Genomic DNA, 26,993 nt, shown 5'->3' with positions numbered 1-26,993 from the left:
GTCTAGATATTTGTGAAATTCAAGTCACATACTCTACTCGACTCATTTCAATTTCATGTCGCCAGGTAAACCAGGTTTGTTTGAAAATTGCTCCCTGATCCGAGTCATTACTTGTACAATCAAATATGGTCGTTTGCGTTGCTGTTACATTGATCTATAGTCAAATACATCTATTTCAATCTGACAGCGTATTCCCAATGAAATGTTGTATTATTGATTTTAATGTTATTTTAGATCTCTTTGTACAAATCGAACAAAGATGAATTGGCTTGAGCTAAGCGATTCTCATAAAAAATCTGTTCCTGACTACCCACGGTTCAGTATCACTTTTTCAAATATCATGATTCTTATGTGCTTGACTAAGGTAGCTATTAAATGAAGACAGACAAAATGTTGAAATCACTGCTTTATTGCATATTAAACGAACGGAACGTTTTTCATTCATTTTAATTAATAATTCCGAATAATATTTGCCAGGAATTGCTTAGAAAAAGCTGGATTATAGATAATCGATTCACTGTCACCTCGCGCTATTTTCTGAACATGACTGACAGACTCCCTAGAAAATTACATGGCATTCATCAGTCTGTACATGTTGCCACCATCACTTTTAAAATTAAACTTATGAATTAAAAATATACAATAGATATAAAATTATTAAAAAATAAAGATTTGATATTTAATCGAACTGTTCTGCACGTTAATCATGATACGCTCTTAGGTTTTTCCCAAAGGTCATAGGAAATAATATCTTCCACAAAATCAACGTTTTTATAAACTTTTTGTGAGATTATCAATCGGCAGGAATGCACTATAATAGGAAATGCACGCATATTTACATGCGATGAAATATAAAATTAATTAGTGCATTCCATCACGTTCATCAACAATTTTTCGATTCTTTTTTACAAATAATTAAAATCGAGGTTAATATGATATATCCGTCATTCTGCTACAAAATTTACACAATTGCTGTCAATAATGTCCCATGGTGAATTTAAATACAACCCTATTAATAATTTGATTTCAAAGATATTTATACATAAGTGGAGAATTGTTTCAATCTGTTATGGAATTGAAGAAAGATAAAAAAAAATGTTTACTTTTTTATAACGTCTTGAAAGTTATTGCTTTTTTTTATTTTCATATTGTTTCGAACTTTCGAACAATTGTAAAACACGTTTCGCGTTCTGAGATTTTGGTAATTATCATATATATATTTTGTTAATCCGAATGTAGCCAACGTAGGCTGGTTTAGCCTCGTGACATTGGGATATTGCTGGAGGAAAATGAACAAATTTAAAACTCTAAATTAGTTACTCGAAGTTGGCTATGATTCGAAGAACTACTCTTGTCCATATAAGAAAATTAACTTATAAGCCTAATAATAGCAGTATACAATAGCAATATGTCATGACAAAAATACCGAGTTAAAAATGAAATAAAAACTTTTTTTCTTTGGAATAGTTTGATTCATTTCTAAATGAATGAAAATACGAAATTTCAATAGAGAAGCAAATTAAATTTTGGTATGTTAATATGTTTACAACTGCAAGGCAGTTTTGATCTTTTTCATATGTATGTTAAACAAATAATGGGTTTCCTTCAAGTTTCAATAATTTTGATTGTCATCCCTTCGCCAGTCCACTGTTTCTTTGGCGTTGTGCCGTTTTGTTGAGGTTTCTTAACACTAGCCCCGAATATCTGACTGTGTTTATTAGTAGCATTGCTTTGCGACTTTGACAGCTGAGCTAGTTCGTTTCTGGCATCTGTCTTGCGGAAGGGTTGCTGCTGATTTTCACGATTCTTCTTTTCAATAGCAGCTCTCAGTGCAGCTACGCTTGATATTGCCGGTGTTTGTTGATCATCTTCGTTCTGGTTGTCTACTACTGGCACGTCCGCGGATGACTTTACGGGAGGCCTATTTATAGACTTCAATTGATGTCGTCCAAAAACTACTTGCGTGGTTTGTGGCTGCGGCGTAGGCTTCAGTGGCTTTGGCACTTCATTGGTCTGTGTCAGGATGGCAGCTATTGGCACCGGTGATGGTTTTTCCTGTTGTTGAGGTTTTTCGTTCACTGCTACCTTAGGAATCACAACAATCGTGGCCTTTGGTGTTTCTACTACTTTAGGTGGTTCTCGAACTTCTACAGGACTAGGTTGTTGCTCTATAACCACTGGTGGTGGTTCCTGCAGGGCTTCCATTATGGGCTCTGGTTCTTCTTCCTTATCGCTGTCATCTAAACGATTAAAAACTTATTTATTTTTTATCTTAACTGTGATTCGAGATTATTTTGTATTACAGCATGTTTGTAAGCAATCTATCTAATATGAATAGCTAAATACAAGACTCATTGATAAGTTTTACACTTTTTTTAGTCAAGGTTGGATCTTATATGTAATCTGTATATAATGATATTATAAGACGAAAGTTGTTTGCTAGAAATATATTAAATATTACAATTCTTTATATCTAAATTGGAGGTGATATTCTGAAGGTTTGAGTTTGGCAAATCCTGTTACGGTCTTGTTTAGAGTATATATAAAATAAAACTTGCCTTTTTCGCTTAATCTTTCCGATATCTCATTTGCAACAATCAAAGCAGCAGCAGCTTTGGCAGCTCTTGATATTTCGTCTTCTTTCTCATGCTTTTCCTCGATGTGGTTCTCAATAATATCTTGCACATCGTCATTTTTCACTTCCTCCAGAATATCCTGTACGATTGGAACAGGTGGTTCATCTACAGTAGGAGTTGTAGGGCGGCTACCACTTGAAGCAGATTCAATTTCGTCCCGGTTGTCCACTACTTTCGTCACTGCGGCAGCAACGACCACTTTTTCAGCCAGGCCTAAGCCTTCGTCTTCGTTTCTTCTATCTTCAATATCTTCTAAGATATCTTCAATCTCATCTTCAACCACTTCTTCTCTGGTGTCAACTTGTTCTTCTCGTTCTTCTTTTCTTTCTTGAACAATCTCAATTGCTTCGCTGATTGCAGATGCGGTTTCACTGCGATCAGTTTCTCCCGATTCTTCGTTTATCTCTTCTCGGATTTCTTCAACCGCGGTCGCTACGGCAACAGCCATTGCCGCCTTTTCTTCAGGACTGAATTCTCGATTTTCCGGCTCATTGATTTCCTCTCTTTCCTCGTTAATGACCTCGATGACCTCTTCTATTTTATCTTGAATCGTTTCCTCCTCATCCTCTTTAGTTTCATCTCTTTCATCATCATGATCGTCCAAAACTTGAATAACCGCTGCAGCTGCCGCAACTCCCGCCGCTATTTGTTCCGCATCTTCCTTATCTTCATCTTCTTGGTGAACTGTAGCTTCTGTTTCAATAACAGACGAAGTGGCAGATGTACGGCCGATAGATTCTCTCTCGGAATCTTGGGAAAATAATAAAGAATTAAATAGTCTCAAGTCATTCACATCAACAAAGATACGAAAATTTATAATTGTTTAATGGCTGTATTAATGTGAAGTCGCATACAAAATAACTGGGTTTATGAGATAATATATAACTGACGAACGATGGAGTTTAGACTAGAGTATTTCAAGTTATTTACATATGTTATGACAGACTAACATTCCTATGAGAACAAAAATTACCTTGCTTATCAAATGTTTTCTTTGCCAATGCTGCAACTATCACTGTGTTTCTGAGTTTATAGTAAATGTCTCCTTCTTTATCAATTACTAGGAATGTTACCTGTAGCAAAAAGCAAAAAAAAATGAATATTAACGAAAATGTGGGTCAGTTTTATTCCAATATTTTATTATCAATATTGAAACTAATCATTCTAACTATGTTTGACTCGATTTAATTGTTATATAATTATAATTGTCAAAACAGCTGTTTTGTTGCTATAATTCAGTGAAGCGTCGCGGGCCGGATCGGAACCGCGGGCCGTAGGTTGCCGACCCCTGGTATAAAGCATTCGTTGACAAACGAGAAATTTCAATAAAAAGATATATATATATATATATGGTCTAAATATCTCAAGTCTCAGCCAGGCATACACATCAGCACAGACTGCCGCCAACATAAATTTGGAAAATGATAAATCTCTGATAAATCTCAACTGACCTCTTCTTTGTTTGCAGTGATTCTCTTTACAATTTGGTCGTGTGATTCACCGACGACATTTGATCCATTGACTTCGATTATTCGATCCCCTGTTGAATACGAAAAATCTCTGATGTTTAGAAAGTCAAAAACTGTACTGTTGTTCGCCACAAATGACCGGTAAAATCACATTTTGTGAAACGGAAACTCCGTAGCCAGAAAAATTCTATTTTTTGTACATATGCCTTTTTTATAATAATTCAAGTTGATCAGATAATACTCATTAATGCATTCGGAAATGCGATTAGACGTTCACATTTATCACATGATATTTCATAAAATATAGTAAATTTTAGTAATAATTTTCTATACAGCGTCTTACTAATATTACCATTTCTAAGTCCACCAATTTCAGCGGCCCCACCCGGAACTATTTCTTTGATCAATTCTCCTTCGCCTTTTGTTTGCGCCATTAGATGGAATCCATAGCCGCTTGATGTCTTAATCAAAGTGCAAACACGAGGCTTATGCTCGTCGTCAAGCTCGCCTAAAAAATTGCAAAATGTTACTTATCCATCAATTATGGAATATAACATGAGTTACCCAAATAGATTTTGCATTGTTACGGGGATCAGATTTTTTAACTTTTGAGTCTGCTTCTAAACACTTGCGTTTGAACTTATAGTTTTGGCACCGGTTTTGCGCGTGATAAAGTTTATACCGTTCAGTGACGAGAATGAAGTATTGCGCATCAAATTTCTGAAATATTCTGGAAATTCTATTGGCTCAGCTTTAATTTTATTAATTATTTAGTATGAAAAATTTACCACTGGTTTCGAGTAGCGCAGAAGTTATCGGAACTCCTTTTTCCTGGAAGAATTTTTCTTCTTGTTTGTTAACCAGCAAGAAAGTTACTTCATTCCCAGAGTCTCGAATCTTTTGCACTACCTGAAAACATTAAACTTAACCATCAATAGGAATTATGATATATGATTACCCATACTATTTCAAGCAATATAATTATACGAGAAGAGAAATTCACTTGGTTTAGTATACAACGAAAGTGTATGAGCATATACATATAAAGCATATTATATTCCCTGCATTTGGCACGGATTTGGCCAACCATCAATCATTTATTGTGTTTAAATTAATCAGTTTATTGAGATCTAAATGAACAATGGTAACTAAAATGCGACAAAACATGCGCCCTATTGGTGAACGTGGGGACATGGGACATGGGGCTGGCCTATATATAGGGGAGACTAATTAACCATGATGAAGGTAACCCAATCTTACCGTACTGTGAGGTTCGTTTTCAACGTTTACTCCGTTGATTTCTACAATACGGTCATAATCCAAAGCACCAGCGCGGAATGCAGGTCCATTTTTCTCCAGATTAATCAAATAATGACCTTTGTCATCTTTCAAGAAAAATCCAAATCCACCATCTTGTCGAACAACTTGACACAGCCTTGGTTTCATCTGTAATCACAGATAGCAAAACTTTACAATACAAAACAGATTTCAAACCAGATGCTTTTCTCACTCGGTGTCTGTTGTTATGAGGTCACATAATCACACTCCAATACAATCACCATGTCAAGTTATATTTTTTGAGAAAATAGTTATGGAATAATAAGAATCTCAGTGCAAAAATATACAGACCCCGAGTCCTAGATCATTCTTGTTTCCGTCCTTCTTTTCAATAACAGCTTCAGCGACGACTGCCACAGGTTTCGAAGGTTTCTCAAAATCTGGAACTTTCAATTCGTCTTCTGTAGGCCATTCGTCGTAAAGCTCTTTTCCAATGGTCACATTAATTTTTTGTAAGAATTCGCTAGTTGCTCGGCTACCGACAATCATACTCACTGTGGAACCAGCACTCCTAAAATTGTTTGTAAAGAGATGCCGCTATATTTATATAGAGTTCATCTATATTCAGGGCTGTCATCAATATGAATCCAAAAATAAGGACATTGGTGAGACGTTATTATAAGATAACATAAAACAAAATGTAATAAACAAAATGTATATATGCCAGTGCGACCCGTGTCTAATCATATTTCGCATAGAACAAATTTGCTCCAGCAATACTTTATTCTTAGAAACTATTTGTTCCATCTCACTTCTGAGTCATCTTTTGCTTGTATAATTCGATTAGTTCAGATTAAAATTAAATTCACTACTGTATTTTCATTCAAGTTACATGAATAGGCTATTGTTTTAACCTTGTGGTAATTAATTTTCTGTTATTTCGTCATGAATGCGCGTAGCAATCAATGAGGTTTCAATATCATTCCTAGAAATCAATCGTGGGAATTGACCAATCTAGGAACCCGGTATAAGAACCTCTAACCCTAAAATAAGACAAAAAAATAAGGACACATGTCAAAAAAGAACGTTTCTTAGCAATGGGGTAAAAAATATTTTCTAAGACAAAGACCTTCAAAATAAGGACAAACCTTAGAAATAAGGACGTTATGGCAGCCCTGCCTATATTGTGGGATTTTTTGTTTTGGCTAAACAGGTTCGACTTTTACGATTCTAACGTTAATATATGAACTTCAACGCCTGTTGCCAAATGAATGATTTATAAAAATAAAGAAATGTTGTTCATATTTATGCATTATTGGCCACGTTATAATTTCTTTTTTTTTCAACTTCATTTGGTCATTTTATATAATGATTAGGCAAATATTGCATCGTCCTGACAACTAGAGTTAATCGATTTTTTACCTTTTTTCAAAAAATTCGAACATGTATATATTTTTCTACACACGAGTCAAACTGGGAGATTTTTCACATGTCGAACACCTCCGAAAATACTCACTTTATTTTTCCTATACATTGTTCGTGTGTGTCAGTCCATACTCCACTACCATTCACAGAAATCAATATATCACCATCTTTCAATCCTGCTTTGTCAGCAACTCCGTTTGTTTCAATGTCAGAAAAAATATGAAATGAGCATCCCTGACAAAAAATCATAATGAGACATTATCTTGGCGTTCTTTAAACAATGTTTTTTTTTTGTAAAACATTGATAAATACACTTTATACACCAATTTTATATTGCATGTATTGCGTACACAAAATAACCTACTGACCATAAACCAAAATTTTACTACATGGCTAATGAAAGTTACTTTTTCCATCTTTAGAAACATTCCAAATCCACTGTCGCCTTTGGTCATTTCCACGCTTCTTATCAAATGCGAGTGAGCTTTCGATATGTCATCAGCTGTGGGATAATTAGCTTTCTCCTCAAAGTGTCTAAAAGAAATAAGACAGCATTTAGGTAACAAAAAAAAAACTGTGTTATTTTTGTGCTCTATTATTCAACTATTTTAGACATTCTTGACATATTTTGTACCAATTTATATGGAAGCTTCTATGTTTTGTTCCCACACAGTATACAATTGGTCGAATTTCATTTTCTTATGCTAAAAAAGCTACACATAAGATCGCAAGTGCACAATGAATGCCATAACGAAAAACTTTACGTTTACAGTTTTGCTTCTGTACATTTTGCACCTCGTTATTTGAAGTATGACTGCCATGAAATTGTATGGATTTCTTTACATTAGATACTGAAGTTAGTCAGTCAGTTACTTGGGTTCCTCCTTGGTAAACACGGTCGGATTACTGTATGTGCTGCACCTTCGTTTGCTTACTTATTACGATAATTCATTGTAACATACACACAAAATAAATTAGCTGTTTACCAAGAATAGGCAGTAGATATCTCATCTACGAATGTACTTGATGGTTTTTCAATTTATAAAGGTGTTCCAAACCACAGTAGCTATAAAGTGGAGGATAAATCATTTCTCGTAAATGGAATCCCCATTGGCCTCGATATGATATATATTTTATTCTCATGATTATCTTTATCGTATTGAAAAATTGAGATTTTATTCATGACAAAATCATGATTGTTACATCGTTGAAAATTTCACGTTTCACTCAGTCTTACTTCATCGCTTGAGTGTCCATAACAACAAATACAACTTGACTTTGTTTAGCTTTGATCAATCCAATGACATCAGCATGTTCCATTCCGATTATAGACTTTCCGTTCACCGCCATCACTTGGTCTTCGGGATAAAGACCACATATTTCTGCAGATCCGTCTTTATCTACATTCCCAACGAATTCACCTGAGGAGAACATTTTTCTTAAATTAGTATTACTTGCACTGCGAATTACGATGACGAAAGACGTTAAATCGCGAGGAGAGAATGTGACAAAATAACGCGAACAACAAATTGAAATTAGTATCAAATAATCAACTTCTTTGTCCTCAGCAACTCTATGTTACCTCTTTTATTGTTATCGAAAAATACGAAACTGAAAAACAGATGAGAAAACTATGGATTTGATCAACCTATCCATGTAGGAAATAATATTGCAGAATGTGTTTCATTTAATATATAAAAATATCGAGAATCAAATTTCATCGCAATGAAATTTTAAAAAGAATTGATGTAAAATATATGAATCAAACAAACGTCAAATTCCAACTTTTTGAAAATTTATTATCGTTTTGTTACATTCATCAAGTTGATTGCAAAGTTGCTTACAACGTTATTTGCTTCACTCAATCGGCAAATGACTAACTGGGAAATGCGCAATGGCCTGTGTCAACATACAGGAATTTAATTCACGTTTAAAAAGTTGTTTGACGGTATTTACCAGACTCGATCACGTCGTTAAATTTTATATCCAATATATAAATCAATTGACATTATTGCTTAACTTATTTTGATACGGGTACGATCTATTAGTATTCGAGCCCGTCCGACAAAGTGCTTATAATAATAAGTTATAATTGGTTTTAGCTCACGCTAAAAACAACGTTGACTCGCTTACCAGGACTTCCTTTCTTTGCCTTCAAAAAGAACCCATATCCGTTCTTCGGATTCTTTAGGACGTGCACTACACGAGTTTTGCCTTTCAATGGGTTATCGGAGACCTTTGGCGATTCCTGTTTAACCGACTGCTTTGTCTTTGATGCCGGTGGTGCCTTTGTTGATTGTTTTGATTTAACCGATCCACTTTTTGCCAATTTTTCCGTAATAGGGATTTTTCTGAAAAAAAAAAAAAAAATATTGATCTGGGAAATAATATGACATATCAAAATTTGAACGAATAGAAATAGAACTCTTTCATTCAATAAATTTTAAATTGAAATTTTATTTATGTGCGCGATTTCATCAATTTCAAGTCACACACTTTAAACATTTAAAAATAAAATTACTTCGCTTTCAATTCTTTGTAACTTTCCTCGTCAATAACAAGCAATGTCACTTTTGGTCCAGCTTTTTTGATTAGGTTTACGACTTGAGCGTGCTTTTCTTTTTCCACGTTGTTTTTTCCAACAGCAATAAGTCGATCACCAGCTCTTAAACTCGTTCCATCTGCGGCACCTCCTTTGGTTACTTGCTTAATGAAATGACCTTCAAATACAACATTATATAACGTATCGAAATTGGATTATTTGGTTTTGTCTCTGATAATTAAACTAATGATTTGATATTGCCAACGGCCGACGAGTCGTCCATGTTCTAGTCATTATTTGACGTAGCCTGACTAAATGCCGTAATCGGTTATATAGGGTTCATACTAAGAAGCGATCAATATTAGGATTACCGGGAGCAGTATCTCCGTGAGCTTCCAAGAAAAATCCAAAGCTATTGTCCTTTTTCTTTATTTTACAAATCCTTGGCCGGGCATCACCTCCGGAACTCGACGATGTCTTTTGTGGTTTTGGCCTAAGTAAAGAGAGAATAAGCAAAGATGGAAGTTTAACGAAGTTTATGCTTTTTATCACAAATTTTTGTTTGAAGACTTCTCAAACAAAAATATAATGCTGCTCATGCGTGCAAATGTGCAAAAATGTTTGATTGTCAAATGACACGCGATATTCGATTCGATACTGCAAAATTTGTTGACAACATTGTTAATTTATTGCAACATTCTCATGTGTCATGAAAATTTACTTTATCTGTATGCATTATCAGGAACATTTTATTGCTTTCTATCGTTTAATCTTTATATTTTCCGGTAATTCATCATATACTGGAGATTTTTCCTCAAAGATCTCAGTTCTCTTATATAATTTTCGCAAACGCGAAGTAATAATGAAGAGCTGTACAAAATCATGCCACAAATCGAAATAATCCAACTTGCTTAGGTTTAAAAACTACCAACAACATATAAAAATCATTCAATGGCAGATATGTCTGTTGACGAAATTTTTCAATATTAGTCACTTTACGGTATATAAATTCTCGATAAAACGACTCACTTCGGAGTATTGGGATCTTTTTCACTATCCACTACCGAGAATGTGATTTCGTTTGTTGGAACACATTCTCTAATTATGGAAACGATTTCTTCGTGGGATTTTGATTCAACATTGTTTCCATTGATAGAAATGATTCTATCCCCGTCTTTCAGTCCTCCTCGATAAGCAGGACCATCTTTGGTCACAGAAGTAATAATCTGGAAAACAAATTCAGATTCCCAAATTGTTACAATGCTATTTAAATGATTATAAACTATAGAAAAATTTCCGAAAGAGTGTTTATGGAAAAATATCTTATGTGCGGGTATGATTTGTGGGTTCTATGATAGTATGAATCAAGTGGATTTAATAGGGTTCTCTTTCCATGTATTTAGGCCATATTGATAATTTTTATGAATGCGTCTATAAAGTTTGATTTTACAATAAGCAAAATGTAGTAGCATATCATGTGTATGAGTAGCATAAACATACATCATACTTGATAACTTGTGAATCCCACAACATTCGGATATTGGAGTAAGCAAATGTATAATGTCAAACGCGGTTACATTACGTTTAGCTCTACTGACATAACCGCGTAAGTTTGTGTGGAAACAACGATAACAAATACATATTCATACCTGACCACCCCTTAATTCATCGGCTTTCAAGAAAAATTCGAACTCTTCCGACTCTTTCTTCAGTACGTGACACTTCCGTGCTCCACTTGGGCCACTCATATTTTTAACTGCCTTTATCGACGTTTATATTGTAATTATTATTTATGTAAAAATGGAAAACAGAATAATTTAGTCTTGTGTCAGATTTATTATTAAAAACTAAACGCTGAAGCATATATGAGATATCCCCCTGAACAATGTCTGTAGGCAGAATCTAGATGTAGATCTTCAAAATACTCTAACACAAATTACAATGCTAACCATTTAAAGTGTTCATTGCCTGTGCGTAAATTTGTGGCAATTGCAAGCATGCTTTTCTGTTATTTTTTCAACGTTCAATATTTAATCTATGGAATTGGTAAGGATAATCATTCATTAGCAAACGACGCCCTTAACCAAGCCCATCATATCGTATTCAGCAATATTTTCGATCAATAATAACTAGCAATAAATAATCGCATCTAATCACATCACGAGATGCAGCTAATATCCCCAAGACTTATGAATAACTAGAATACTGATTCTTAACCTCAGCTAGAAAATTATGTAACATCGCTTCAATTTTGGCCACAGAAAAAACTCACTTAGAGTTAGGTTTACTATCGTCCGTACTTGATATTACCATTTTAAAATGATATTATAACATGTACATTCTAGTTGATAATTTACTAACGGCTGTATACCAAACACTGTTACGGTGTTTATCTGTGCTGTTTAGCTACTCGAGGTTGAGTTAATATAGTCAAGTAATATCATATTGAGGTACGTTCAACTTCATTTAAATTACGAGCTTTAAATTCTGGCCCTGCGGACGTTTTTTCTAGCATCATTACTGGCATAACTATTGCTTGTTTAATGAAATATGTCACTTTAAACTAAAATGTTAAATATTGAAAACATCATAGAATATGTTGTAAATATTCATTAACAGATGTAGACACACAGGTATCATCCTTTTGGCCCCGGAAGCAATTCCACCGTAACCGCTGTGCTATTAAGAAAAATGTCGAAATACCATTTACAAGCAAGCGTTCAATATTGTATAACATTATTTAATTTAATTACATAAGAATTATATTGTTATAACATAGTTATCGCACTCCAATATGGACTTTATTTGTACCCAAAAACCTCTAAACCGACGTGCGAGCATTGAGTGACCTCTTTTCCAATAATTCCGATTATGTTTCGCAATACTTTGCTGCATGAAATTTTATTAGAAACTAAGAAATATTTTAGCTTTACGGTTTGCCGGTCATTCTAAACGTAACGCATCTATGATTCTTACTTGGCTATGTCTAATTCCGTTTATTTTATGGTTTTTATATATGGCCCGTGTTTTTTGACATAGTAATTTTATAAATGGGATCGCTGACATTTTTCTTTGTGTTTAGCTACCGAACACATCGTTAAGTCAGCAAACTCTTTCATTGATATAACGCAGGTTTTGTTTGTTCCATCACATTATTCTGTAAAACTTCAAACAACACTGATAACAATGCACGCACGACGGTCCAAAGATCCATGTACCTGTTCGGACATGCAGGCGACTCCAAATAAATAAGCGTTAACGTGATGTCAACACCCGGAAATCATTGCGTTTCAGATTCTTTGTGAATGATAAAACACTATTTGAATGAATGAAATTGAAAGCCGTGCAATGGTGCATATTCACGATACCCGCATTTCGATGAAAAAGAATGAAATTCCCTTGTCTTTTAGCATCTTAAACACGATATCGAAACTATAGTCATGTTTCAACAATATTAAATCTATTTTTCCGATGAATATATATTATAAATATATATTCTGCAAACCCATGTAAAGAGAATGTCAATCTTATATAAAAATAGTATATGTTTTTACTCAATCTAATATGAAAAATAAATGATTGCCGTGAACATCACAATTAAAAACAACCCTCTCAATTAAAATATACATCTCATGTACATGAATTGTGATTGGACGAACTTACAAGTCTGCATATGTACAATATAATATTAACTGTTCGACAATATTATTTGCAAACGGTTTGTGCTTCTCGCTTGTTTGGCGAACTTAGTTTTCTTTCAGCAAACAGTAAAAAGCCATTTCACCTATATCATCGGAGATGTGACAAATCTATTTTGCAACATTCTAGTTCAAACTAACAAGTCTGGTGATTGGCCCATGCTTAGCATCAGTATGCATCAAAAAATCGTAGATTGTGTGAGCTGGAAACAAACCGAACAATCCTTTTTTTTTAAATATTTTGTATTAATACGGCGATATTTTTTTAAATGTGGTTTAATTTTGCTTTGGTGTGAATGCACAAATAAGGAAAGGCTTGGATGCGGCAATTAAATTTTGGTTCGAAAACACCACATCCCCTGTGTTGACAACCGCCCGTGTTGAGTTTCTGTTTTCGTCAATCGTTACAAGTGTTATTACCTATTATTATAAATAGCTTACTAGTTTGCATAGAGACATTATTATACAATACATTGAAATTACTTGTAAGCATATTCATACAAATCATAGCCTCTTAATAGCTTGCTATTAACTTAGTAAAAGTTTGAAATCTCCCTCTTTGCAATTCCCACATCCTCGAAAACGAGAGATTATTTTAAAAGAATTTAAATATTAACTTTCAATATGACATTGAGGTAGATATAATATAATATAACATATAATTAAGTAGACATAAAGTTGTATCAATGGGCAAGATATTCTAAAAGAAAAGTTACATAAACTAATAATATGAGAGATCACTTAACGGGCATGCTGGGTTAAATATTAAACAAAAACCTGATAAACAGCTTAAAACGCGTCATTCAATATCCGGATGATTATTAATTAACAACGATATAAAGACATTATAAATAATAAGCTCGGTTTAACGGCATTTCCAAGTAATTTAAATTTTAAAATTTTCACCGAATCCCCCGATGTATATTCATTAAGGTTATATTGTTGACGGAAGATACCGTCAAGTCGAAAACTTTTTAATTCAAGAATGTGAATGTAGTTAAATTCGCAGAATCATTTTATTATCCATTCGATAGTAATCTTGTTTGTTGAAGCATACTGTGATTAAAAAAGCATGGTCAATAATGTTTCTCGCTTGGCGCTGACTAATTCAAAAAAATATTGCGCCATCTTGCGAACACAAATGATCATAATTACTATTAAACTGAAGTTAATCTTCTTGAAATATTTGATTACAATCTGTTATCTTATTTGTTTTCGTGGTAAATCATTCAGACATAATTGAAGTAATCCATCATTAATGGCTTTATCAAACTTTTGCCACATAAAGGACGCAAAATATCATTAACGTAACTTGATAAATTGTCGTACCCAAATTCAAATGCTATCCGAGCACCTTTAAAGAGTATTTATCGAATACAACTAAACGTTTCTTCGTACGCATCCTGGTAATATGACGACGTCAATCGCGAGTCTAACCGACGCAAACCTTATATATATAAACGTCAGAAAGTTAAAAATTATACAGACTTAAGTTTTGATAATTTGATTTGTGTCGATTTGATTTTGATTCAATGCACACGACAGACCGTATTTTGTGAACGATTCGTTGATCATATTTGTCAGTGGCGTAATATTCCTTGACTAGGCAGGGCTAAGTATGAGCATTTTCTGGTGGGGATACGAACCATTGTTAAACGCGCAACCGCAATCAGTTTTTGAGTCACTTTCTCTTATAAAATGTCTCACATTCATCAAATATTTGAAAAAAAAATCAACTGACTTATTGGCAAGACGAAGCTATCAAAGTAAGATTCAAGGTTCAGTAATTTTCGTCTAGGGGCCTCTAAAACGATCGAATAACCTAAAATGTTCAAATCATTTACTGAATGTAAAGTAGCTCACAAAGAATGAGAAAAGCGAGGCTTATTATACGACGCTCTAATTAGACTTGGTACATTATTCCGAATTGAATTTTTGCCCCACACATGAATGAAAATAAGAAGTATATACCGTATACAAAAATCTGCGCGTGCATTGAAAAGTATATTACATTATAGCGTAAGGTAAATTATTCGTGCTTATACTTTGAACAAGTGCCCATCCGATAATCGATGAAATGTAATCGGGCGGAATAACTACATGCTAAGTAATCACGCAAATTCTGGCAGATAACGATCTATAGATGCTGGTAACGATAAATTTTAAATCGTAACAAAACAGAAAGAACATAGTATACAAGAGAAATAAATAAACAAACCCTCAAAATGTCTTTGGCTTTGTAATGCAATCGCTCCCAAATCCTAACTAATTCACTACTATAAAAGTTTTAAAAAACAAAAAGTCGGATTTTCCACATAATCACACAAAATACATGTCTCAATTTGACGCTCAATTACTGCGTTACGCTATGCCCTTTGCGTTAGTGAAAAGCGACTTGTCTTTTCAAAACCGATCACATTTAACTTATATTTAACGATCATCAAGCAGTGGTGCATTGTACTGAACTTGATATTGACTTTAATTAAAATTGGAGCAAGTTCCTTTTATTTTTTCAATAATTTTAGTTAGATGCGGCACTCGATAGCAATACTTCGATATATCGATCTTAGCACGAAAACAATTACAAGATATTGATATTTTTCGCATTGTTCAGGCAATGAAATACGCATATAACATTTTAGTTTAAACCCTTTATAATAAATACTCATATCAACCAGATTTATTTTCATATTATTTCTTGGCCTTATTTTCATTGAATAAGCAATCAATCTGTAGACGTTGAAATACCTTTGTTTCTCTGAGGATATTCGTTTTTAAACTTGCATACTTAATCCACGATTGAGTTGTAGGCGGTGAGATCCTTGCTTTACTAACATGGTATACCTCATAAATTAAATAGAACAAATCTTATTTGAATAGGTTAAATTACTGTTACATATCCATTAAAGCTGTGAACTGAATCTACGTTTCATGGCGCAGGACAATTCGTGTTTTACCCAAGTTCGAATTCGGTACCCAAATACAGTTCTAGTATTAACATACGGCACAATCATATATTTTGGCTGGAAGTTTTCCTAGTGAAATACTCAAACACCACCCCGTTTTAATTCTTGCTCTTCGACTTCTTACTTCTCTTTGGACAACACTTCAAACGATTTCACCCTCGTAGACTAAATTATATCTATACGTTCGCACTGTGGAATATTATCAATACAGTTTATGGAATTCCAATCTACATATTTCACCCCAAGTGCGCTCTTCAAGGCGCCCTCCATGCTATTTAGCGGTACTTCTTATATTCCTTGACAACTGAGCAAACTTCTACAGAGTCGCATTCTAAATAACCAAACATAGCCGACATAACCTTGCGGAAAACCTTATGCTAAAAGACGGAAATGGCAACGGTCTCTTTTATAGCGAGTAACGATATTAGCTAAGGGTAAACACAAGAAGACTCCCCCCGCAAAGAACGAGATGATAGAATGCTACCATTACTGTGAAGAATGCCAATAAATATACCAGCAATTTATTGTAACCGTATTTTCTCAAGTACAAGTTTTGCCAATATTTATCATCCTTCATAAGTCAAAATATGGGCGTCGATTTTTGAGGCGAGACCAGCAGACGCTGTTCGTGACATTAAATTGGGAAACGTCATATAGTTAATTAAAGGTGTCAGGACTTATAAAAGACTCATTTGAAAACTAGGTTGTACAATTGCGCAGTGACTGGGAAAAAGATAAACAAGAAATTGATAATATTTTTCATGTCTAGCAGTATCTTTGTTTGAAAATTTGTGTAATCTTGATCACTATTGTGTCATAGAAACACGGCAAATCTTGCATATTCGGTTAAATGAATACCCAATTAATATGAGTTACCGTGATATGAAATTGCCTTTGAAAAAATTCCCGAGTAGTTCTTCAGTAAAATATTTTTTGTTTATGATTTTTGAAGCAATTCAGGAATACAGAGTTCAACGAAAAACTATACCATACGTATGTATGTATGCTCACAGCAGAGCAGACTCAATCATCATGAAAAGTTTTTAAACTATTTGATTAATAATATACAGAGGAGAATTGCTAAAATATGGAATTGATCAACCTGGTCGCCAACACTGTGCACGATCTCTTCACAAAAGAGACTATTTACTACAAAAAGTACCCATAAAACACAATACATGTTTGATACAAACGGTGATTATCAATTAACTACTAATTGGCTAGCTATCTGTAGGATTTCAATATGATATAGCATGAGCCTGAAACCAATCTGCGGTGCTCTTGAAGTATGCGCACCAAGATGTCGCATAACCTGAACCCTAACCTGGTACACAACCTGGGTTCAGGTTGTGCGCCATCTTGATGCGCATACTTCAGAAGGTCCCAATCTGTTTTACTTCAAACTCTGCTTAACTTAGAGCAACGCGCGTATTCCTGAGCATTCCTTTAATAAATTCAGGCACAATGATAGCATTGATAAGAAAAATTTCTGCCTTTTTTCCTTGGTGTTTCCAAGTAACTGTCAAGCTATAAGCACGAATTTTGACAAGGTTTCATATACCAGGCTCATACATATCCTTTTAGTTCTAGATAGGCTTCCTCAGATCGATGTTAATGTACTGAGTTTTCCCAAAATTGACAAAATTATTCAGCGACAACGGAATCGAGCGGACGGTGGTTTGGCGGTTTCAACTACTGTGGAAAAAATAATTGGAATAATTTATCGTACTTCAAGTATGAGATATATTTGAACTAAGCTGGGACGTATGGATAGCACTTTAAAATGATCCAGTGAAATATAACTAAAGATATAAAACTATGGCTTTCCTATATGTGAAACATGTTAGTCAAGTTTCGCTAGTGACTATTCTTTGCAAATAAATTTTTAAGAATACAATATATAAATGGAAAGAGGTATACAAAGTGAGCTTTGTATTCACCTTGCTTTTCGTGGATCAAGTTGAAAATGGATTGTGTTATGAGATTTCATATATATACGCAAAAACAGCAAAAAAAAAAATACAATTACAGTTCCTAATTCAAACTACACCCGTGTGTTTATATGACACATTCACCTCTATATTTATTGAGAAATGTATAGACAGTGTCAACAACAGGCTGTGTCTAATTTTAGTAATTAATATCGTTCCCGATCGATTGAGTGCAAATTTTTCAGCAAATGGGAAGATAAAATATATATATTAGGCAATTTTGACGCTTCAGAAGTATGTGTATTGTGTACCAATGTGGAGATAACTAATTTTGTTTGCCTACTTTACATCAAGTTGTGTAAAGAGACTGAAACCTATGGGCAGACGGTATATTCACTTGGGTAACACAGACAGTCCCCGAACTCGAACTAAAATAAGGAGAATCGGACTGAAATTATGGCCTAACCCTAACCTGATACACAGACTACGGGAGTACCCAATATTTATTGTAAAATCAAATATTGTTCAGTTGCAACGCGATAACTCATGATGACTGTGTAGTCATGTTTACAGGGGACTGTAATGCAGTGTTCACCTATGGGAGTAAGGGTTTCTGGTATTAATACTCATGGCATTAGCAAAAAGTCACCAGGTTACACCTATATAACAAGTTTATTGGCTTGCTATATACTCTTATTATATGATATATACTGTTTTACGCAATCACATTGAGTATTCGATTTATTTGCCTTCGTCACAATTTGTTTGATGATGTATAATTCCAATCGAAGTTTAGTCATGATTATTACGCGAATTCCGAACATGTCATATATATTTGCTATATACATAAAGCAATGCTGTGCCATATTCCATCTTTCTAAAAAAACATTTTACTCCATAACATTTACTAGTTAAAGCGATGGTTGTCTGCTTTATATCTTACCTGACAAAAATTCTTCGACTAATTGGGATAAAACGCATAAAATATCGACGGGATATTTCATTATGTAACTTGGCAAAATCGCGCACCATCGCTTAAGAGTAAAAATGTAAGACAATGAATCAGAAAAAAAAATTTTCCGAAAAATAGGCAAGGCAATTTTAGTCGACAAGCATGAACCTTTGGTGCTATGGCATGAAAGTTGATAATTCGATATATCAGTAGGAGCCGTTTGTTTGTCACGAGCGTAGAGAGAGGCCTTTACGAACAAAGTCAACATAAAATGATCTCAGTGACAAAACATTTAGTCGATGAAAACGATTTTGTAAGCCAGACCTTTGGTTTGGCAAAATCAAACTTATCTGTATTCAGAACCAAAACCCTATCCTAAGGTCTGGGAGTTTGTTTACTCAAGCAGCGTCGGTAAAATATTTGAGAATAAACAAAAAATGCAGTATGTTATATGAGTATGAGAAGCGCACACTGCATAACATTGTTTGTTTGAACTCATTTATCACCATTATATAATTTGGATGGTGGCTTGTTCATCTCAAATACGTATTTTTTTCTTTTTGACATATGAAAGCTCACAGTAGATTTGTAATCTTTGCCTTCACTTCGGCATATACAGTACTGACAAAATTACCTGAATTGGGACTCATTTTTGCGGCTGAATGAATAATCTAAATTTCTTGAATGGTCATTGCACTTTGGGAGAAATGAAATGCTATAATGTCTATAAAACAAATTCTTGAGACAAAACGTATATCATATCGAAGTTTCTAGTCATACGTTGAAAACATGTTTTGACTGAAGAAAATTTGGCTTCTGTACAATAATTCTCTTATATTCAATTATTCACAGTTTTATGATACACCTACATTGGACACAAATGGTATTCAGGTAGCGCCACACCATTTTTGACTACTTTGATTCGCGAGCATATGAAAAAGTACGTTGATTTTAATTGTTCTTTCGTAAAGGATGATATTCCTAATTACTTTTCATTGATTTCAAACGAAACCGATTACAGCACTATTCCCCTATGCGCGTTATAAACTCCAAAGACAACTTAAAATTTATCAATTTTTCTAGAAAATATATAGTAATTATGTAATCCATCCTTGATTAATGCTTAAAACTGCCTACTTATTATCCGATCTTGGCCTATATAAAGTCCTAGTTATAGATAAAGGGCCTCAATAAACTTTGCTCACGTCTGCCACTGCTTCGGGTGTAATTTAATTTGGCTTTGCTTCAACTTTTCTAACGCCTATTTGCTGCCCTTCAACGTATATGGCTTACATTTCGACTTCAAACCATTATTTATTATTCTATAATCTTCTCTATTGTTGTATTCGCTTAACAAAATGCCTAGCCGGAGAATACCAAAGTATGACACATTGTAAACGCCGTTCGCACCATTAAATAAACTGTTCTAAAACTGCGAGGCTTCCAATTTAAATGCGAGAGTACGTTTTACTGAGCAAAACATGTCAGCTATTCCAGTACATGATATGTATTTTTAGAAGCCCATTATCTAGGGCCCTTGTAGGGAAGACTATGTCTGGTTATATTTCTTTGTGACTCGAAAGAATTTTTATGTCAAGTGGCATTCACCCTTGTTGCTGGGCACTTGTTGAAGCACTAAAATCAAAACAATGCTGCTAATATACTATGATGAGAAATATGGTCGAACCATGTTTGCCCCTAAGGAAACAGACTATATTCTGATTTCTAGGAGGTTTTTAAATATCTCCGGAATTTCATCCTGATTGCATCACAAAAGGGAACTATTAATATTAAGTTAACGTTTGCTTTAGAAGACAGTTGCACTGAACCAGTGGTATCCGACCTTTATTGTTAAATTCGAATCTTCGCCCTTTTTGTAACTCTTTATTCTCCCCTCACTATGCATAAAACTACTTTATTTGTTCAATATTTATTGAATTTTTAGCCAGTGTTATGCGCAAATCGCACTCTCGCTTTTATACAGTTTGAGTAGTTTAGTATGTGTTCATGGATAAGTATAATAGTGTTACTATAGAACGAATACAATTAAATTCCTCCCCAAAAATGGCCAAATTCCTCTCGGGGGAAGTATTTCTCACGGTTCGGAAACGTTGCACCAAACAGTTCAATTTTGTCAACGCATGCTATTTGAAAAAATTTATAAATGTTCCTCAGAAAATTTGACAAAGTCTTCCTACAGCGCTGTATTTTTCATAAGGGAGCATTGTTCATGCGCTACATACAATCCATGCGTGAGCACTAACCCGACAAGGGCTAAAAGACTCCTAGACAAAACTAGAATATATTCCTTACAGTTTCTTGTACTTATACTTCCAGTCTTTACAGCTATAAGTCATTTTTTATTGTCCCTGTAGCGTGATTTTGTACAAATAGACTGAAACAGATGATGTCTGGTGCAAGCTATATATATGGAATTATCAATTGCACAGCTTTACTCTCACTGACAAAATCATTCTATATTTTACAAGCCATCCATTACTGCCATTTTCTCCACAAAGCTCAAATGTTGATAATAAAGTACATACTCAAGTAGCTCACACGAATAATACCCTTTTGTTTGTGCGACATTACAATTACTACAAATTCTCTACTGTCTTAAAATCCTTCAATGAAAACATCAAATTAAATCTTTCCTGCTGTTGAAAGCCTAAGTTCGCCGTTTCAAAATATGTCAATTACCACTCAAGGTAAATGCTCGGAAGAGAAGTGGCGTGTGCGAGACTCGTTACTAGTGACACCTCGTCCTCCCAAGTACTTCAATGAGCTCGTTATTCTGTCTTATTTACTATATATCCTAGATTCTTCGAAATGAATGTCGAGAACAGCGTTGTAGATTAAAGCAGCGCTTGTAGACCGCGGTATTGTATCATTCATATCATATTAATCTCATTTCCATACGAGTGTTTTTGTTCATTGTTTATTTTACTATTCGCGTATTCTTCATTAACATAGCTTAATCGAAATATTTTGTTAAAAACAGGTGCTCAATTTGAACGCGGGCGGAATGAAAAAGATCAGCAGACAATGGGACTAAACAGTATGTTCCCCAGCTTTTCCATTTAGGGGGGATGTTTCAAAATTTAGGGGGTGGTAAATAATTTGCTAGGCTATTTGTATTCTTAAAAAAATGGTATGTATTTAAGAAACGATGTACAAGAGGGGCCCCCCAAGTTGATTGATGGCGAGCCAAAATCCACAGCAGAATAAAATTGTAGGGCCAGAAAAGGGCAGCGAGGAAAAATGCGGGACGGCACGGCTGAGAAAATTTTGAGAAATAGGCACCAAAATAGGCTCTAAGCTTGATTTTAGATACACCTAGCATCGCAGTTTGTTATGTAATGAAATCAATAATTATAATATTTAGCTGATAGAACTCCCGGGAAGCAAGGCTTTCAACCGTAACTATATACTACTAGGTTTCAACAAGTAATTTGCAACTGATAGTGACTAATGAAGTTACTAGCTCATCTGGCATTGTATGAATGGCTACTTATGGCTTGTTTTGTTACACATTTCACATTTTTTTTAACATGTTTGTTTGAACTTTGTATGAATTATGCAATGAATTAAATTTTGAAATACGCGCGTCAACTGATCATAATGGCGCATAATGTTGTATTCCTTCAGAACTGAAATATTTTGTTGGTAAGAAGACAAATCGCTGAAATTTGATTCTTTTCAATAAAAAAATGAAAACGCTGTCATTCATCTAAAAAACGTCTGTTTTCGGTGCCTAGTTTTCGTTTTGTGACATTATTAAGCCTTCCTAATATATGGCTGATATCTAAAATACTGCAGTGTGTAATCCTAATACCCATACGTATACATAAGATACCGATATAATTCAATTGTTACGAAATAAACGTCCTTAAACTGTGATAATGATGTAACAATAGACGGTATCTAAAACTCAAAAGGTACCACATGAAGGGTTAAACTATTTCACTCAACTTCGGCGGGCCATTTTAAATCGTCACGCGAGCCGTAATTGGCCCGCAGACTGCGGTTTGGAACCCCTCATCTACACTGATGAATATGCCATAGGCGTTATATTTGAATACAATTATACTAGAGTTAGGAATTAAAGTGTGGAATCTCACCTCAAAATTAGGGGGGGGGGGGGGGGTGTTTGAAATTTTAGAGGGGGTGTTCATCCCCTATAGTGTTCATCCCCTATTGGGGTGTAGGGAAATCACTGGGACTAAATATGCCAATCGCCGCTTATAAAGTAGGGTTGTGAGGCCGAAATTGCAATTTTCGCTCACAAGAAAAGCACTATTTTCAGACCAAGTATTCATTTAACTGATTTAGTACTGTGCACTGGTTTTTAATTGAATTTGTTAGTGCCCTGTAGAAGCTTTGGAGGCTTAAGATGAAACAAGGATATTCCAGGATCACAAATCAAATATTCCAGGCAAAATTAAACTAACAGAAGAAACTAACGTGTGTTGAATTCAATATTTTGTGAAACAAGAAGGCGATGCTCAAAAATATGGTCATGAAGGTCGAAACGAAATAGTACGGTATACAATCTGTCACAGTAAACTACTGGTACGGCAGTCTTCCCGACTTTGTCTAAACACCATACCGCGAACACAAGGTGCGATATTTTTTATTTTGATGACGTCATCACACACAATAAACGATTCCCTCAGAACCCACACAAATTTTTGAAATAAGTAAAAGTACCCTAATACCTTTCTAGAAAACCATACGATCTTTAATCACAGACCATTTCAAAGCAATTGGTCCAGTAATTTATAAGAAATTTTTCAACAAGAGGGGGAAAAGAATTCTCATAACAACAACAACGTAATACCAAAACGATCCATATGTACATTTCGTGTCCAAAAATTTTGTCTGAATTAATCTCAAATCTGTTTATCTGCAACTGAATCCGAGATGTCAATGTCAAATACCTTTGATCATCCAATGATTGACTGGAATAGTCATGATCTGTACCAAGAATTTTGCAGATTCAAAACCCATGTTTAGTTTACTTTTGTTGGACCGTTAGCCAAATTGCCTGCAGCTGAGAAAGCCGGATGACTTGGAACATGGATAGGGCATGAAGGAAGAGAAATCTACAAAACTCTAACTTGGGAAGAAGAAGAGAAAAAAGATCCTTTTGCTGTTTTGGCCAAATTTGAGAAATATGTGAGACCCAGAAAAAATAAAATAATTAATCGACATAAATTGATGCGACGTAAACAGGGCTTATCAGAATCGTTTGACAACTTTGTTAAAGATTTGAAAATCATTCTAATGGATTGTGAATATGCTGATTCAGATGATATTCTAATTGACTGTATTATCGATGGTGTACATGAGAAAAAACTGCAAGAAAGACTTTTAGATAAAGGAGAAGATCTTACACTAGCTAAAGCTTTGGAAATTGGTCAGCACTATGAACTTGCACAAAAGCAAATACGTATAGTACGAGATGAAGAGGATTTTTCAGTCTCCAGAATTGTACAAAATCCTTATCGTTAATCAAATTTCAGTTATTCGGACAAGAAACGAAAAGCAAAGAATGCATCATGTGACCGCAAATATGACAAGATTGATAAGATATGTTCTCGCTGTGGAGTTGATATTTCACACAGTCGTTATAAAGGTAATTGTCCTGCAGTTGGGTCACAATGTTCTTACTGTAAAAAAAACCTAATCACTGGAAAGCAGTCTGTCGTCGACGTACGAAAATAAATTCTGTCAAAACAGAATCTGAAACAACATCTGAAAATTATTCTGAAATGTCATCAATGAATTCAATGGAATCTGAACCACAAGTTCTTGACTTACATGCATTGAATTACAAAAAGCATAGCCATGGAAAATGGTATGTAACACTGTTTTTAAACAAAAGTCCACTGAATTTTAGAATTGATACCGGAGCTGGTTGTAACACAATAACTCTGTCAGATTACAATAATATGTCAGATGAAGATACAAAAATATGTCAGATAAAGGCATACAGAAAAAGTCTACAAAATTGCTGCGAAGTTATAGCAATCACTGTTTTAAACCAGTAGCATCAGCTGATTTCAATATCAACCACAACAACAAAAATGTTAAAGCTACATTTGAAATTGTGAAGTTTAAACAAGATAATGTTATATCAGGAGATCTTGCTGAAGAACTGAACTTGATCTCAAGACTACAGCCATTGGATATAACATCTGATTTGACAAATGAAACACTCAGAGCTCTTTTTTGAAATGTCAAATACTAGTGGTACACTGCCGGGAGAGTACACTATCAAACTTGTTCCGAATGCTAAAGGTGTTATACATGCAGTCAGAAGACAACCAGTTGCTTTGAAAACAAAGATAATTGAAAAACTCAATGGAATGGAAAGAAATGGCCACATTACTAAGGTTGAACAGCCAACATAATGGGTTAGTTCAATGGTGGTGTCTGTTCGAAAAGATAAATTGCGAATTTGTATTGATCCATCCGATCTCAATAAAGTAATAAAAAGAGAGCATCATCCTATGAAAACAATCGAAGAAGTAGTTTCTGATATACCAGATGCTAAAGTATTTTCTGTACTAGATGCAAAGAACGGATTCATGCAAATTAAGCTGGATGAAGCATCTTCATTTTTAACCACATTCAATACTATTGCTGGGAGATATCGTTGGTTACGTCTTCCATATGGTTTAGTCTGTAGTCCAGAAATTTATCAACGAATTATGGACAGAATGTTAGAAGACATTTCTAGAGCTGTTGCTATAATGGACGATATTCTAGTCACTGGACGGGATATTAAACATCATGATGAGATCTTAAAAAAAGTTATACGAAAAGCAACAAGCTATAATTTAAGTCTGATTTTCAAAAAATGCTTGATTCGTAAAAATGAAGTACCATACATTGGTCATTTATTAACTTCTGAAGGTTTGAAAGCGGATCCTGCAAAAGTTCAAGCTGTACGCAACATGCCAGAACCAAAAGACTAGGCTGACGTTCTGCACTATTTGTCAAAATTCATACCGAAATTTAGTGAAGTTGATGCACCACTCAGGGAACTGTTAAATTAGAAGGCTGAATTTAGTTGGCAATCTGCACAAAAAGAGGCATTCGGTAGATTGAAAGAACTTTTTTGTAAACCGCTCGTTCTGAAATACTATGACGTCACAAAACCAGTTGAAATTCATTGTGATGCTAGTCAAAATGGCCTAAGTGCTGTTCTGTTGCAAGATGGACGACCAATTATTGCTTACTCTTCAAGAGCAATGACTGATACTGAAAAGCGATATGCTCAGATAGAAAAAGAGCTATTGTCAATTGTCCATGCTTGTAAGAAATTTCATTGCTATATTTTTGGAAAACGAGTCACAGTATACAATGATCATAAACCTCTCAAAATGATTGCTAAGAAACCTTGGTTGTCAATACCAATGAGGTTACAGAAAATGTTCATGAATTTGCAATGGTATGATCTGGAAATAAAGTATCGAAGAGGCGTAGACATGATTTTACCGGATACTTTGTCTAGACTAGAGCCTACTTAACGGATAAGTCCTCAGAAATTTGTGGATTGGATTATATAAACATGACGGATTTTATTTCTGTATCCAAAGAAAAGTATTTGGAACTACAAAAGTTGACAAAAGAGGAACTCAGCTTTCTGCAATTGATCATACAAACTGGATGACAAGACACGAGAAAATAATTGGGTGTTTCACTTCGTCCATTCTGGGATTCTCGCAGTGAACTTGCTGTTTTAGATGGCATTATCTACAAAGGTATGAGAATTGTCATTCCCCCAGTATGCAGCAATATGTTCTCAAACTTGTTCATGAGTCGTCACACTTGGGCATTGTTAAATGTAAACAAAGAGCTCGTGAGGTGTTCTTTTGGCCATCAATGAACTCTGATGTAGAGCAGTTAGTAAAAAAAATTTCAAAATGTGCAACTTATCAGAAAGCACTTTCTAAAGAACCACTTAATCCATCAATTCCGTCTACATTGCCATATCAAGAAATTGGAACTGATTTTTTTGAATTTCAAGAAAGGAATTACGTAATAACAGTTGATTATTATTCTAAATTCATTGAAGTTGACGAGCT

The 26,993-nt window shown here is 34.6% G+C and overlaps 1 protein-coding gene across 1 annotated transcript; it reads right to left on the bottom strand.

Annotated features, from left to right (window-relative positions):
* Positions 1–393: 393 nt before the first annotated feature.
* On the bottom strand, positions 394–11,135 carry LOC120326016 (multiple PDZ domain protein-like). Its single transcript, XM_039392223.2, has 16 exons — positions 11,000–11,135; positions 10,380–10,576; positions 9,722–9,843; positions 9,330–9,528; positions 8,942–9,159; positions 8,046–8,229; positions 7,216–7,342; positions 6,900–7,042; positions 5,735–5,954; positions 5,366–5,551; positions 4,894–5,014; positions 4,458–4,613; positions 4,088–4,176; positions 3,610–3,709; positions 2,559–3,386; positions 394–2,240 (listed from the first exon to the last, which is right to left on the bottom strand). Exons 1-16 carry the CDS (start codon positions 11,096–11,098, stop codon positions 1,606–1,608), a joined length of 3,624 nt encoding a protein of 1,207 aa, XP_039248157.2. The 5' UTR covers positions 11,099–11,135; the 3' UTR covers positions 394–1,605.
* Between the last annotated feature and the right edge of the window lie 15,858 nt (positions 11,136–26,993).

This window comes from Styela clava, chromosome 4 (assembly GCF_964204865.1).
Source record: "Styela clava chromosome 4, kaStyClav1.hap1.2, whole genome shotgun sequence".
Lineage (NCBI taxonomy): Eukaryota > Metazoa > Chordata > Ascidiacea > Stolidobranchia > Styelidae > Styela > Styela clava.
This window is presented reverse-complemented; position numbering and strand designations above follow the sequence as displayed.